The 16636-nt window shown below is 20.1% G+C and overlaps 1 protein-coding gene across 1 annotated transcript; it reads left to right on the forward strand.

The window, feature by feature from the left end:
* Nucleotides 1-2825: 2825 nt before the first annotated feature.
* LOC135145134 (transcription elongation factor SPT6-like) lies at nt 2826-16206 on the forward strand. The gene is made up of 22 exons (XM_064077241.1): nt 2826-2965; nt 3922-4044; nt 4333-4395; nt 4659-4744; nt 4812-4926; nt 5477-5540; nt 5644-5684; nt 6199-6350; nt 8366-8524; nt 9337-9506; nt 9583-9703; nt 9845-9887; nt 10332-10430; nt 10546-10596; nt 10710-10774; nt 10847-10949; nt 11899-11997; nt 12892-13009; nt 14155-14306; nt 14440-14589; nt 15812-15885; nt 15951-16206. The coding sequence occupies exons 1-22, from the start codon at nt 2942-2944 to the stop codon at nt 16204-16206; spliced, it is 2328 nt and encodes a 775-aa protein (XP_063933311.1). The 5' UTR covers nt 2826-2941.
* Nucleotides 16207-16636: the final 430 nt, after the last annotated feature.

Below are 16636 nucleotides of genomic sequence, written 5' to 3' on the forward strand. Positions count from 1 at the left end.
TTTTTTATTTATTATACTTTTTATTATTAGTGGTGAAGGTTTTTTAAGAATTTTATTATATATTATTATATTTTTGTTTTCACAATAATTATTATTAAAAATAAAAAAGTTATTTTTTTTTGTTATAATACTTTTTTAATTACATTTTTTTAATACTTATATATATGAGATTATAAATTTCTTACTATTTAAATATTTATTTTATATAATAAACTTTTTTTTAATAGTAAAAATATTCTATATTATACGGTTTTTAAATTATTAATATTATATTTTTTATATTGAGAATTTTTTTTAATATTCTTTTTTATTTTATAGCAATTTATATATTTCTATATTTTTTAATAGCGAAAATATTTTTTGTTATGCACTTTTATTTTAATAAAGTTTTTTTTCCATTTTTATATTTTGAAAATTTTATATAGATTTATATTTTTTGATATATTTTATAATTTTTTTTACCTTTTTTAATATTTGTATATATAAAACTTTTTTATAGAAATAATATTTTTATTTTGAGTTTTTTTTATATGTTGATAATTTTTTATTAAAAAAAATTTTATATTTATTATATTATTATTTCTTTTTATATATCAGAATACAAAAGTTTACTTTTTTCCACACCCGAAGCGGCTCTACTCGCAGCTCGCTATATATTGGCTACCGATATAGCCAATCATTATCTTGTAAGAAAAAGGTAATTTTTTTTTTAGTTAATTACACTACAATTTTTTAAATGAATTTTAGTGTTAAGCAATTATCAGGTGCATAAAATAATAATAATTTTAATAATAATAATAATAAAAGAATGAGAAAAGTTTATCATTTGAACGCGCTTGTGTCGGTTTGGCCCACGCGGCGTGGGCAGCTGCATATTTCCGAGCAGCATCCATGTTATTCCTTTCGCTACTTGAAGGAAAAACCAGCGAACTCATTTCATTGGAGAGAGCTATTGTATCTTTTTCATGGTCGGTTTTTTTAATGACACATCTTTATATCAAAAATATTTTATTGGCTATTTTTGTGTGCTGCTTTGATTGGTTATTTTTTAATATTAATTAACATTTTGGGTTTTTATTGGTTCTTATTTATTATCTTTTTTATCTTTATATGTGTAGAACAGTAAAATTATATTATATATAATATTTGCTTTTATATATTTATTTATTATGAAAATTATTATGAAATATCCTGTTGACTCTAAATCTATAAAGTTTTATACTTTTTATTATTTCTATTGTTTCAACTGTCTTATATATTTTGCGTTTTGTAAAAGTTATTATATATTATATAAAATATTCCTTTTATTATTAATATTAAATTATTTGAGATTTTTGTTATATAATTATTATATTATTAAACTATCCTAATTGTATTAAACATATTATCATTATTAAAATATTGAGTTGTAATAATTATTTATTTTATTATTATAATATTTTAAATTGTTTGGATTGTATAAGCTTATAATTGATTATTATTAAAATATTGAAGCGTAATAGTTATTTATTTTTCTTACTATTATATTATTGAACTGTTCAAAATCTATTAAACTTTTATTTTTTGTTAATCTGTTGAAATTGTATTGACTTGTATTTAATTTTGGTTTTTATCAAACTTGTTTTTATTATTATTATAAATATTAAAATATAATAATTATTATTTTATTAAATTGTTGGAATTGTACTAAACTTATTATTATTGTATATGAAATATTTATTATTCTTATAATTAAATTTTGTTACTATTTATTATTAGAAATGTATTAAGCTTATTATTATATAAAATATTGTTATTACTAAATATCGATTTGTATTACTTTTTTATATTATTATTACTATATTGTAAAATATTAGAATTATATTTATCTTATTACTATCACTCTATTATAAAAATATCGAAAAATATTATTAAAATATTGAATTGAATTTATTTTTATTATTAGAATTGTGATTAAACTTCTTATTATATAGATTATTATATAAATTATTAAAATAGTGAGTTACATATTATATTTTATTAAATTATTATTAAACTGTTAGAATTGTATAAAATTTTAATATTAAATATTGTTGTCTATTAAAATATTGAATTTTTATTAAATATTTTTTTATTATGCTTTTCATGTACTTTATTATTATTTATTTATATTTTCTCATTTTTATATGAATTCAGGAGAAAAAGAAGGACTTTTGCATGTCAATTTTGACTGTGAATCAGCCAATCAGCTCGAAGAACGCAGCTTTTTTAAACATTTTTTTCAATATTTTTCTGATAAAAGTTTCTTATATATTATTTATTTATATTTTTTGATATTTCCTTATTTATTATTTATATTTATATTATTAGAATAATATATAAAAGGTTTTTATATATTTATTTATTATTATGCAAACAATATTATTAACTTTAATATAAATTTTTAACATTATTAATATGTACTTTTTATATTTTTATGCTTTTTGTTATTATTTCTGTATTTTTAATTTTCTTTTTATTTGTTGGTTATGTTTTTATATATAATTTTTTTCTATATATACTTAATATCATCTATATTCATATACTTTTATTTATTTTTTTACTTTTTATTATCATTATTTATATTTCTTTAATAAATACTTATTAATATTAATTTTCTTATAATATTTTTTTTTTACATTTGTACTTATTAATTTCTTTATAAAATTTACTTCTTTTATTATTTATAACTTTTTATAGTTGTCATTATTATTTTATTAATATTTATTATTATTATATTTCTATAGACGATCACCGTTTAGAAGTAAAACTTTGGAACGAGCAGCGGAAGGCTGTTCTCGTGAAAACATTTAAAGAAATTTTATTTCCTTTATTTGAAAAAGAATTGCGCCAAAAATTGTCGGGGCACGCGGAAAATTGTCTTCTACAAGTTTGCGCCAAAAAGTTTAGAGACAGCATTAATATGAAGCCGTTTTTCGATGAAGAAGTTTTTTATTTTTTTGTTTATTTATATGTGTTTTATATATTTGGGATCTGTAGAAAAAGTTATTATTATTTATATACTATCGCTCTCTTATTTTTTCTATTATATTTCAGTTGTATTAATGTTTATTGAAATAGAAATTTCTCAGTTAAGTTTACTTACTATTTTATTCTGTGGTTATTATTATCTTAAAGTTTTTCTAATTATTTCTATAATTATAATTTCGCAGACTTATGGCTTTATAATATAATATAAGTATAGTAAAAAGTAAAACTTTGCCCCGTGCATCACCGCTGTCACCAGCAGCCAGAACCCTTACCTTACCTACTTCCCCTCCGCAAAGATATTATCTACAAAGTTGCAGTAGTGCCTTGGGCATATTACCCTCGTTTACCCGCGTTAAAAAAGTTGCAATAACTATTCTGATGAGTAATACTCGTACCAACCCGTTTCCAAGGGTAAATACTGCCCTCGTTAACTCAACCCTCAAGAATAGTTGCACTAGTGTCCTCGAGTCAGCAACCGTCGCCATACACGAAGCCCACGTGTAGGCGCGCATTGCCTTCTTGCACTTGTGCTTATATTTACGGCACAACCAATTTTTTTAGTGCACTTGATTTTATTTTTGTATTACTTTTGTAGTTTTTTTTTCCTCATTGCTATCAAAATATTTTCAAAGTTTTTTATTTCTTATGCAACAATAGATCACGTGCCTTTTTAAAAATACTATAACTTTTATTTTCTATTTATAAACTCATTTGTAGAGGAACCTATAAACTTTTTATTATATATAAATCTTTTTTTTTTATTATCAATATGTATTTATAATAACTGTTGGTTTTATTTAACATTCGTTACTATTTTTCTTTATATATAAAATATATTAAGTTATTATTATTATTATGTAAGAAGTAAACTTTAGAGGTTTTATTATTTATTTTCTATTTATATATTTAAAGATGCTTAAAAAGGGAGAGGGTGAAGTTCTTACTTATTATGTAATGGGCATAACCCCCGGGGGGTTTGAGAATCCCACGATGGTGGCCTTGGTCGACTCTAGTGGCCAGCTTGTGAAGTCATTGGTTAGTTTTTCGACCAATGAAGTCTTTTAACTTTCTTTATAATGAATTATTTTTAGTCTCTTTTTTTATGAGAAAAGGTTTGAGTTTATAAAAATAATTCATTAGTTTACTTATTATAATAAGTTATAATTTAAGAAGTTTATTATATAATTTATAATTATGATAATCATGATATAGAACGTTAATAATAATAACAATAAGAACATACTTAATGAATTGTATTGATAATATAACAATAATATGCAATAATAATGATAATAGGAATACTAATAATCCATATAAATATAGACTTTAAGAAACTTTCGTAGTAAAATACTAGAAGAGAAACAAAAGGATGATGAAGCATTAAAGGTAGAGCTAATCAACTTTTAATAAATAACTTTTTTTTCTAATACTCTTTTTACTACTTTTTATAAGTTTGAATATATTTTCTATATTTTTAAATATATAATTGATATATATATTATAAATATAAATATAATAACTTTTTTAAAAGTTTCTTAAGTACTTTTTATCTGTAATAATTCTCCATTATAATTATTATTAAAAAAAGTAAATTTATTTTATTTTTTTATTTATTATTTGCAGCTAATAAAACTTTTATACTCTTTAAGGAGTTAATAGTGGACTACCAACCAAAAGTTATCGGAATCGCATGCGAAGGAAAAGATTCGTTTCATGTATATTCTGATGTCGAAAAGTATATATTTATATATAATATAGTACTAGTAACAATAATATAAATAATTATATCAATAAATAAATAGAGTCATAAACGAAGAGGACATCCCCTACCGGCCGGGCTTGGAGCACGTGTCTGGCGAGGTTGCGCGATTGTATATGGATTCTGGGTCAGCCACTGAGGAATTTCCTAACGTCCCTGTACTAAAAAAATTAATTTTTTATAGTTGCGATTGGTTGAATTAAAAGAAATTATAAAACACTTTTGATTCGCGCACATTAAATTTTTGTTAACAGTATTTTTTGCGACAGTCAATTGTTTATTATCCTTATATGTATTGCTTCCACTCAAATTAAACTTGCAGTTTAACATGCTGCGTTTTTTATGAAAGTATTAAAATATAAATTTTATATTATATATAATTTTTAATAATTAAGTTTTTTATTTTTAAGTTTTTATTATTATTTTTTTTATATATTAAAGAAGTTTTATATTTATTATGTTTTTTTATTATTTTTATAAAAAAGCTTTACAAATTTTATCAACTTCATTATTTTTTAATTTGTATATTAAAAAAGTTTTTTTTAGCTTTTTCTTATTAAAAAAAATTTTGATAAAATATTTTCATGAAATTAATTTTGTGAAAAAAAAAAATTTCTTTTTGGTTAAGTTTATTGTTTTCCAAGTCTACAAACTTACAAAAGAAGTACTTTTATTAATCAATTTTTTCATATTTTAATCTCTATTCAGAGTCGAATGCGGCACGCCATTTCTGTTGCAAGAAGAGTAGCCAATCCTCTTGCTGAAATAGCCAGTGCGTTACTTTCTAATTTTCTATTGGTTAATTATAGAGCTTCTCGAGTTCTTATAATGAGTTTTTTTAATATATTTTTTTATTCTTAATTTTATTATTATAGATCTTACTTGCGTTGAAGATGATTTGTCCATGCTAAAACTTGTACTTTTTTAATTTTTTATTATATTTATTATTATTATCATTATACTTTTTATCGTGATTATTATTATAATAGTTGTTACAATATTTTTATATTATTCTCTTATTATTATAATTACTATTATCATTATTACATTTATAATTATTATAGTTATTATCGTCATGGTATTACTAATATCGTTTATTATTCTTATCACTATTATTATTAGTAGAACTTTTATTATTATTATTTTGATATTATTATAACTATTAATTATTCCTTTTATTATTATAATTATTATTAGTAATTATTATTATGAACAGCACCATTTCAATTTTATTACCGTATAAATATCTTTATTGTTATTATTATTATAATTAATTTTGTTATCATTAAGTTTACTGATGATAAGCACCATTATTATTACCCTATGGATATTTTACTTGTAATTATTATGATCATTACTACTACGCACAGCGAAAACTTTTTATAGTTATTATTACTACATATATATTTATTATTACTATTCCTATTCAGCACAGCGAGCAACGTTTTCTTTCCAATAAAAAACTAAATTTGCGGTTAGCTGAAGAACTTGTTGATGTTGTCAGTTCGGTAGGAGTTCGAATTAATGAAGTTCTCGATCATGGGAATCTGGAAAGTCTTGTTCAGTACCTTCCAGGTTTTGGGTATTTCATTATTATTATTATTATAATTTATTTTACTGTAATATATTATTTTACTCTAAAAATGTTTAAAAGAAAAACACATATGAAAAGTATTATATTATTATTAATTTTGCGGTGATAAAGATTCTCTAAACAGAATATAAATATGAAAAAAAAAATTACTATATATATTATTATTATTTTTTTTATTGATTTACGGTAATGAAATTTTTTATAAAACGATTTCTATTAAAATATAAATACAAAGATATTATAATAAAATAATTCTTAATTAAAAAATTTTAAAATGATTTTTAAAAAACTGGCGTTAACTTTTTATTAAGATTTTTTATTTAATGGAAATTATAATATAAATCTAGATAATTTTCTTAATCCACAAAAATAATGCTGAATATTTGTTATATAAAAAATTTAGTTTTATGAAACTGTAAAATTTTTCAGAATAATTTTTAATTAACATATATTAGTGCTGAAAATATTTATTATATTAAAAAAATTATTTAATTTAACGAAATTGTAAATTTTTTTAGAAAATTATTAAATTCACCAAAAATATTGCACAAAATTTTTTATTATATAAAAATTCTATTTAACGAATTGTCATATTTTTTAGAAAAACCGTTAACTTCACTAAAAAAAAATATTGCTAAAATTTTTTTATTATATTATAGAAATGGTAAAATATGAATAAAATCCTCAATCTTTACATAATAATAAAATGTTTTAATATTTAGAATTTTTAGTAAATGAAAAAAAATTCGAATATCATGAAAAATTGTTATTATATAAAATAAATGAAGGAAATTTACGAATTTCAATGAAAATATTTTTTTTAAATAATTTTAGAAAATTTAATGCTGCTAATTTTGATATAGAAAAAGAAATTTTTTAACGCAACTGTAAAACAAGTTTGAAAAATTATCCGATTCAACAATTATAGTGCTAAAAATTTTTTGGTTTACGTATTAAAAATTGTTTAATAATTATAAATAATAAACAAATAAAAAAAAATAATGCGAAAAAGAATATAACATCTTAAGAAAATTATAAAGTCCACCAAAATAATACTTTTTTTTTTATTATATATAAAATTTTATAAAAACGGAAATGTTAGAAAATTAATGCTGATAGTTTTATATTATACAAAATTTTTACAACGGAATTGTTAATTAATTTTTGCAAATAAGCAACTTTAAAAAAAATAATTTCAAAGTAATTTTTAAATTCTACAAAAATACTGCATGTAATACTTTTTCATATATAAAAAGACTTTTTCGCTCACATTGTAAGTGTAAAAAAATTAACAAATTCAAAAAAAATAATGCAGAAAAATTTCTTTCATAAAAAATTATATTTAACCAAACTGTAAAATAGTTAGAAAAATTATTGAATTTTACAAAAATCATGTGTAAATTTTTCTATATAAAAAAATTGTTAAATTTAAATAACATGCTGAAAATTTTTTACTAAAAGAAATTCAAATAATTAATTGCACTCTTAAAAATATTAAAGTAATAATAATATTAATTAATTAACTATAAAAGAAATAAATTTTACGGTAACCAAATTTTTTTAAAAAAAAAAAATATTTAATGAAAAATCCAAAATTTGAAAAAGTTTTATAAAAATTTATACTAAAAATATAAAAAAGAATAATTACCGAACTTTTTTTTAATATTAATAAATGATTACAAAAGTTATAAATTTACTGTAAAAATTTTGGTATAAAAATATTAATTTTGGTTTAAAATTCTAACATTCAATGAATTTCGCAAATAAAAATTTAATAGTGCATATACTTTATAGAAGTTTTACGCATAATTTTTAATTATTATTATTATTACTTTTATTACTATTGTTATAATTATAATCGTAACTGTTATAATTCTTACTATTATCACTTTTTTTATTTTCTTGATAATAGTAATAATATCACTATTGTTTCCCTTATTATTATTGCTTTTATTATACTTATTATTATTTATAAAAATTATAAATCTTATTATATTGATTAGGCCTCGGAAGGCCAAATCTTTTATTGAGGCGTGCCGCCGTCGTGGCCAAGTACTTAACCGATTCGAACTCGTGACACAGTTCGGCATGGGGCCACGTGTTTTTACTAATGTTTCGGCTTTTCTTCGTTTTGATTTGGTGGATAGGAATTTCGGTGATGGGTATTCGTTATTATTATAATTATATTTCTTATTCAAAATTTTTTAATTAAGTTTTTTATTTACCACCAATTAGGATGCGAATAGTTTATAATTATTTTAAATATAAATATTTTTTTTAGTTTATATTAATTTATATTTTATTAATGATTATAAATTTATTTGTATATAGTAGTTATTATCGGTTTTCTTGTTTTGCGGTTTTTTAAAAAACTAAATATTTTCAATATTTTAACATTTTAATGAAAATATTTGAAATCTCAAATGTTGGGGCGATAAAAATTTGTTTAGCTAATTAAAAATGGTTTTTTATAAAATTTTATACTCGATTTTCCCTAAACTGCAATTATATTATTTTTCAGTAATACAAAAACCTTATTACTATTATGAATATCGAAGAACTTTTATTATGAAATTTTAGAAATCCCCAGTGGGGGGTTTCCTTATTTTTAGGAAAAATCAACTTTATTTATATAAATAATTATAGCGGACTTTATTTGTGATAAAAGTTCATTATTTTACGTGAGTAAATATTATTATTATTATTATAAAAAGCGGAGTAACATATAGTAAAATTTAAAAAAAACTTTCTAAAATTGGGAATTCTATGTAAATATTGATAATAGTTTTTATAAATAAATTCATTATTAAACGTGAATAATTACTACAATTAGCGAATCCAATTATTTTTCTGAACTTTTAATAATCCTTAACTGTTGACATAATTAAGTTTTTCAATATAAATATTTATAGCGGGCTTCATTTATAAGTTTATTATTATTCGTGAATAAATCATTTATTATTATTGTAAATAGCGAAGTAAAAGTGTTGGATGAAACTCGGATCCATCCAGAAAGTTACGAACTCACTAAAAAAATTGCGCAAGACGTGCTGGACGAATTTGAAGATGCCGAAAACGATGAATGCGTGGAAACTCTTCTAAGAGATCCTCAGCGCTCCGCTAAACTTGATTTATTGGATTTAGGTGATTTTTAGTGGATGATTGTTTTTAGGACTTTTTATTGGTTCGTGTTTAAAGTTTTAAATATATATTTTTATAGACAAGTTTGCAAATCTTTTAGAGAAAGAAGGAAAAGGGAATAATAGATTATTATTATACGATATTAAACACGAGCTTTGCTTTCCTTTTCGCGATACGCGCAAGTCGTATAGTCCGTTGAGGTTTCCCTTATTTTGCTATTATTACATATTAAGTATTTTTTGTAATAATTTTATTCAAAACCAATAAGTTTTTAATTATTAAAAAATAATATTATAATGAAGTATAGAAATAATAATAATATTAATAAATAAATTTTTTAGGTCGGACGAACGGTTTGAACTAGTAACTGGACAAAGCGTTTCTGTATATTTTTTTAATTATTAAAATTATTGTTATATTTATTAATTATTATCATTTTTTTTAATGATTTTATTAATATTATCATTATTACTATACTTCATTATAACTATTATTATATAATAAATATCATTATTTTTATAATTCATTATAACTTTATTATATTTATGATTATCATTATTTCAATTATTTTTATACTACATTATTATTATTAATATATTTATTACTATTTAATTTGTTTATATTAATTATTATCAATCATTTTAATGACTACTTCATTATAATTTTATTATTAATTATTATTTTCATTTTTACTTTTGTAATATTCATTATTCTTATATACTATTTGTTTCGTACTTCATTATTATTATTATTCTCATTAATTTTACTAATTTTTATACTTCACTATTATTATTATATTATTTGTTTATCGTTATTATTATATATTAGTCCTTTGAATCACTCAGCCTCGTGACTGCACGTGTCACCCGCGTTTTTCCGGACTTTGCGTACTGCCGCGTGGATGAAGTGATTGATGGGCGTATCAACGTCTTTATAATTATTATTATCAATTTTTTTATTTTTCATTATATTTTTTATAACTATTGATTCATTGTATTATTTGCTTTGTGATATTTTTATTAACTAAACTTTTTATGAGTAGAGAAATAACGTTTCTGATAGTCTTATAGAAAAAGTTACTGACCACTTGCAGGTTTACTATATTTTCTATATGAATTTTTTTTTACTTTTATTTTTTGTATACGAAAATTCAATTTTTTTATAAAAGCATAAAAAGTTCTTTTTATTATGAATTTTTTTTTGAAGGTTGGACAAACTTTGCAAGCTGTAGTTTTGCACACGAATATTGAGAATATTCAATTGTACTTATCGTAAGAACTTTTTTTTAATGTATTTTAATATATGAAAAATGCTTCAAAAATAATAACGAAAATATGAAAAAGCTGCAAACGTAGTGACATTGAGTCCGCACTTCGGAGGGAAGTGGAAAGAAAAGATCATTATTTTGATACCATAAAGTGTAAACAGGACACTGAGGCGTTACAGGTACCCAGTTATACGCACGAGCTTTCACGTTGCCATTGACACGTGCTTTTATGTAAATAATAATTAAATATATTACAATAACAATAACAACAAAAGTATAATATGGATTGTGAAAATAAGAAAGGTAATAATAATAAGTATATATAAATAATATTATATAATAATATTTAATAAAATGAAATATATAAGATTATAAAAATAATTATTGATAATATAATATAAATTACCAATAAAATAAATATAGAAATCTAATAATAATAATAATAATATATTAATTGTAAAAGTTATAGTATTAGTTATGAATGCGTAAAATTGAAAAAAAATTATATTTCTTTTATTATATAAACTACTAGTAAAATAAAAAAATAAAAATACTTAATTAAAATAATAAAATAATAATTGTAAAGTTATAATAACACAATAAAAATAATTTATAAAAAAAAGGAAATAAGTTATATATAATAAAATTTATAATTATATTAAAGTTTTATTTTTATTTGTTATATAAATTACTTTTTAAAAGTATTAAAAAATATTTAATAGTAATAATGAAATAATTGTAAATGTTCCAGTAATAATAATATAAAAATAATTAAATGGAAATAAAAATACAAGAAATTTTATTATATAAATAAAATTTATATATTAAAGTTTTGTGTTTATTGGTTCTGTATATTACTAATAATAAAATTTATATTAAATATTTAATAAATAATTATAGAGTAATTTTAATATTAATATATAATATTAAAAATAAAAAATAGAAAAAAGTAAAAGGAACAAATTATGCACCATTTTATAATAATAAAAATTTAAATTTTATTTGTTAAATTATTTGCCATAATAAAAATTAATATCAAAAATTTAATAAGTATTATAAAAAAATTATAGTTAAATTATTAATTATATTTTTACATAAAACTTTTTTTTTTACTTCTTTTTTTTTAAGGCAGCCGAAAGGAAAAAATTATCGTTAGAGCAGAGAAATCATCGCCGTGTTGTTAATCATCCACTTTTCAAAAACTTGAACTATCAAGAAGCGGAAGAGGTAATGCCTTTTTTTTATTTTACGGATTGGCTTTCATAATTTTCTCTTTGTCTTACTGGTTGGCTGCGGCATAAAGGTTACCCCGTTTTTAAATAATGCAACAAATTAATTAATATACAAACACGTGTGATTTTGTAATTTGATTATTTTAATTTTAATTAGTGCCTTTTTGCCATTATTGAGCTCATAAATTGTATGCGTCCTTTCCATGTGACTAAACACGTGCTTTACTATATTGGTGATTTCTAAATTATTAGCACCTTTTAATTATTATTTGGCACTTAATTTGAATGCGTTCCAATTATTCGAATAAGCACTTGCTGTACTGCATATTTAAAGTTTTAATTTCATCAGTTTTTATGTAATTATTCGGTATGTTTTATTTATTTAAAACTTATTCGTAGCGTTTTATGTTTCGAAACTTTATTATCAGCAAACTATTTTATGGTTTCAGTTAACTATAATTAGATACGGGATGTATTTACTTGGATATATTAGAATTTTATTAGCGTTTATTTGGTACGTTTTGTTAAGTTATCTGTATCATTTATATAACATAATGCTCTTGAACTTTTATTTTTGTTAAACTGATTCAACGGTTTCTAATTAACAATTTGATTTAAGTTAAGCAAAACGTTTTTTCAACCAGACGTTCTAAATAATCATTGGTTAAATTCTATTTACGTTAACCAATTAAAAAATAATTAATGCTCAGCTTTAAAAAAATGAAGTAGTCACGTGTACATATAAATTAAAATTATAAATAACATGATTGACTGATCTCTTTTTTTCTTCCTATGGCCTACGAAATAGTACTTAGTTAATCAATAATAACGTTTTTTAATACTCTTGAATTTTTCATATTAATTTTTCTACTGGTTGACTGGTTCTTAGTTCCTTTCACCATTGGAAATGGGCGATTGCGTCATCCGTCCTTCTTGCAGTAAAAAAAATGAATTGGCACTCACCTGGAAAGTCGATGAGGGAGTCTACCAACATATTTCTATTGAAGGTTATTTTTAGACAATACGTATGGTTGAATATACTGAAATGTTATTCTATTGGTTATTAACCAATCTTTCATTGTTTTTATTGGTTAAATATATATTTTTTCATTTTAGTACAAAATAATGATATAAATAGTAAAGAATAATAAAACTTTTGTAAATTAATATTTTATTTCAATATAGCAGTAGAAAAAAAATGAATAAATGCAAAAACTACGACTATATTATAATATTTTTGTTAAGTATAAATAATAACTAATAAAATAATTTATTAATATTCAATGAAGTTTTGTTATTAATATTATTAAAACTTTTACTATAAAGGATAAATAACTTAAGAAACTCTGCACCATTTTTTTAAGTTTCATTGTTAATTACTATAATTGTTTATAATAAAAATAAACATTTTTTTAATTTAATATTTTTATTAATCTAATATTACATATGATAATATGATAATTTTAAATAAAAATATTTGTAATTCACGAGAGTAATACTGTTAATTATTATGAAAATGATGATATTTATTTTGTTTATTTTTGTTTAAATTGTTAATGAAAGGATCTCTAAGTATTGAGTATACACTTTTTTTTTATTGTTCACGTTAAGATTATTACAAGTATTCTATTTATTATTATGTTATAATTATTATTTAATATATAAATCTATAAATAATATATTTATTTTGCTTATTATTATTTTCAAAGAATTATTAAAAAAATATTAAAACTTCATTATTTCTAGTTTACTATAATATTATGATATATTTTTGTTTATTATTATTATCATATATTTTGTTTTTTATATATAACTAGAAATATATTTTTATTATTATTCATACAATATTATAAATATTTTATTTATTATTTGTAATACTTATTAAAATATTAAAATTTATAAATAAGTAAAAATATTTATTATTTATTGTAATTCACGGTCATATTATTTTTATTATTATTATTTTAAAATACTTAAAATTTTAAATATTTATTATTATTATTTTTACATCACAATAATATAATATATTTTGCTAATTTTTATTTATAAGTTTTACATATAAAATTTTATAATATATAATATACTTTTTTATACTTTTTTAATTCATGATAACATTATCTTTATTCTTTTTATATTTACTTTGTTTTTATAGATTTTACTGTTGATAAAGAAGCGCATTCATTGGAGGGAAAATATAAACTGAAAAAACAGTTTTATGATGATTTAGATGAAATTTTGGCGCGTTTTTTGTCTCCAATCACCGCGCTGTTAACGGAAGTACAGAACAGTCAGTGCTACCATAAAGTTATTGATATTATTATTACTATCATTATCATTATTATTGTTATCATCATTATTATTATAATTATCGTTATCATTATTATTTTGTTTTTTATTATAATTACTATTACTGTTAATATTATTATTTTATTGTTAGCCTCTTTATAAAGCTGAGCTCGATAAAGTTTTAAGAGAAGAAAAAAAACGAAATCCCGCGCGGATTCCGTATTATTTAAGTGCATCGAAGGAATTTGCGGGAAAATTAATGATTTCTTATCTTCCAGGATGCAATACTGTTATTCACGAGGCGAATATTTATTTTTTTTGTGACATATTTATATACTATGTAAATTTTAATAGAAAAATATAAACTTTATTATATAAAACTCTTATACTTTTTTTTAATACCAAGAAAAACATATAAAAAATTTATATACTCTGAGATTCATGGGGCAAATTTATTTTTTATATGAAAACTTTTAAAACATATATATTTCATATATTTTAAGATAAACTTTTTAATGTAAAAGTTTTATACTTTTTTTTAAACATTTTTTATATATATGAATTTTATACTGCAGTTATTCACGAGGCAAATATTTGTATTTTTTGTATTTACTTTTTACATAAAAAACTTTTTTTATGCTTAAAAATGTTTATTTTTTGTAAAAGTTTTTATATAAACTTTTATACATTATATATTTAATATTAAAAATCTATTAAAACTTTTATACAATTTAATATATTATTATATATGAACTTTTGTACTTTTATATTTGTTAAATAATATAAAACTATAGTTAAACTAATATATACTTTAAATATTTTTATATATAAACCTTTAATACTTTTTTTTTTCCTACTCAAAAATACTTTTGTTTCATTAAATTTATATAATGCTGATATTCATTCGACATATTTTCCTAATTTTTTATTTTTTTGTTTTATTTTTATAAACTTTCATTCTTTTTTATTTTTATATTAAAAATTATTTAAAGCACCAAAACTTTTATACTTTTTTTTATGCTAAAAGAATAATTTTTAAAATAAAAACTTAATATTTATACCAAAATTTTGTTTAAATTCTTAAAACTTTCCCACTTTTTTTTATAAGAAATTTTTTATATAAATATTTTTAAAACTCTTATTTTTATTAATCAAAAAAAACATTTTTTAATTTTAATACTAAAAAATATACTTTTAATATATAAAAACTTCAACTTTTTTTTTAAATTTTTAGTAATAATTATTATACTTTTTATTTATATGAGATAAACAAATAAATATAACCTTTTATTTATATATTTTAAACTAAAAAAAAGTAAACTTTTCATGTGCAAAAAATTTCTTTTTTCTATTTTTATTATAAAAAATAATAAGAATTATTATTATAATCATAACTTTATATAATTGTTAATAATAAACTTTAATATATTTTTTCTACATAAATAATGATAAAATTAGAGTAAAACTAAACTTGTTATAGTTATTTTTACTGAAAAAATAGTCACTTTTTTTAATGCAACCAGTTCGTTGTTTTATCTCCTGAAGGCTTTACTTACCGGAATAATCTTTTTGATTGCGTTAAAGACGTCATTGATTGGTGAATTTAATTACAATTTTTTATGAAAAAAAACTTTTTTTTATTTTTATTCTATTTTTCAAAAGGTTTAAAGAATATCAAAAGAAAAAAATAAAAGAGCTTCAATACTTACAACAAGTAAATCAGTTTCAAGAAAAACAAAAAACTTCAAAACGTAGAGAATCGCGCCGCTATTCGCATCGAAAAAGCGAAGGGAAAGTCAATGAAAGTAGGCGGTATCGCAGCAGTTACGAAAAGTACTCGAAATCCCGCCAAATTTCCGTCCCGAGCCACTCAGGGAGTTATTCAAGAAATAAAAGTTATTCGGATTATCGTTATTAATAAAAAGTTATTCTATTTTTTTTTACAGTAATGAGTAATAATCAAGTTTTTTATTTTGATATATTTTATAATAAATATAATTATAGAATTAGTAAAAATAATAATACAATTAATAATAATAATAACATTAACTTTACTAGGTAGTTATTAAAATTCTTGATGAGCTTCTTAAAAGTTCTATTTTTTTTAAATAACCTTTTTTCTTATGTTTAAAAATTTTTTAAATTTGCTGTATAAGAAAGTTATTTTTTATAAAAGCAGAAATAAAGAAAACAAAGAAAACTTTTTTTTTTTGCAGTTTTTTATTTTTTTCTTAAGAGGAAAAAAAATAATACAAAATAAAAACTAATAATTCACTTTTACTGAGCAAATTAATGAAGCAAATAAAAAAAATAATATAAAAACTTTTTTCTTTGTAGTTTTTACCAAA

This window comes from Zophobas morio, unplaced genomic scaffold, assembly GCF_036711695.1.
Source record: "Zophobas morio isolate AGI-343-1 ecotype UQ-CSIRO unplaced genomic scaffold, CSIRO_AGI_Zmor_V1 ptg000130l, whole genome shotgun sequence".
In the NCBI taxonomy this organism is placed as follows: domain Eukaryota; kingdom Metazoa; phylum Arthropoda; class Insecta; order Coleoptera; family Tenebrionidae; genus Zophobas; species Zophobas morio.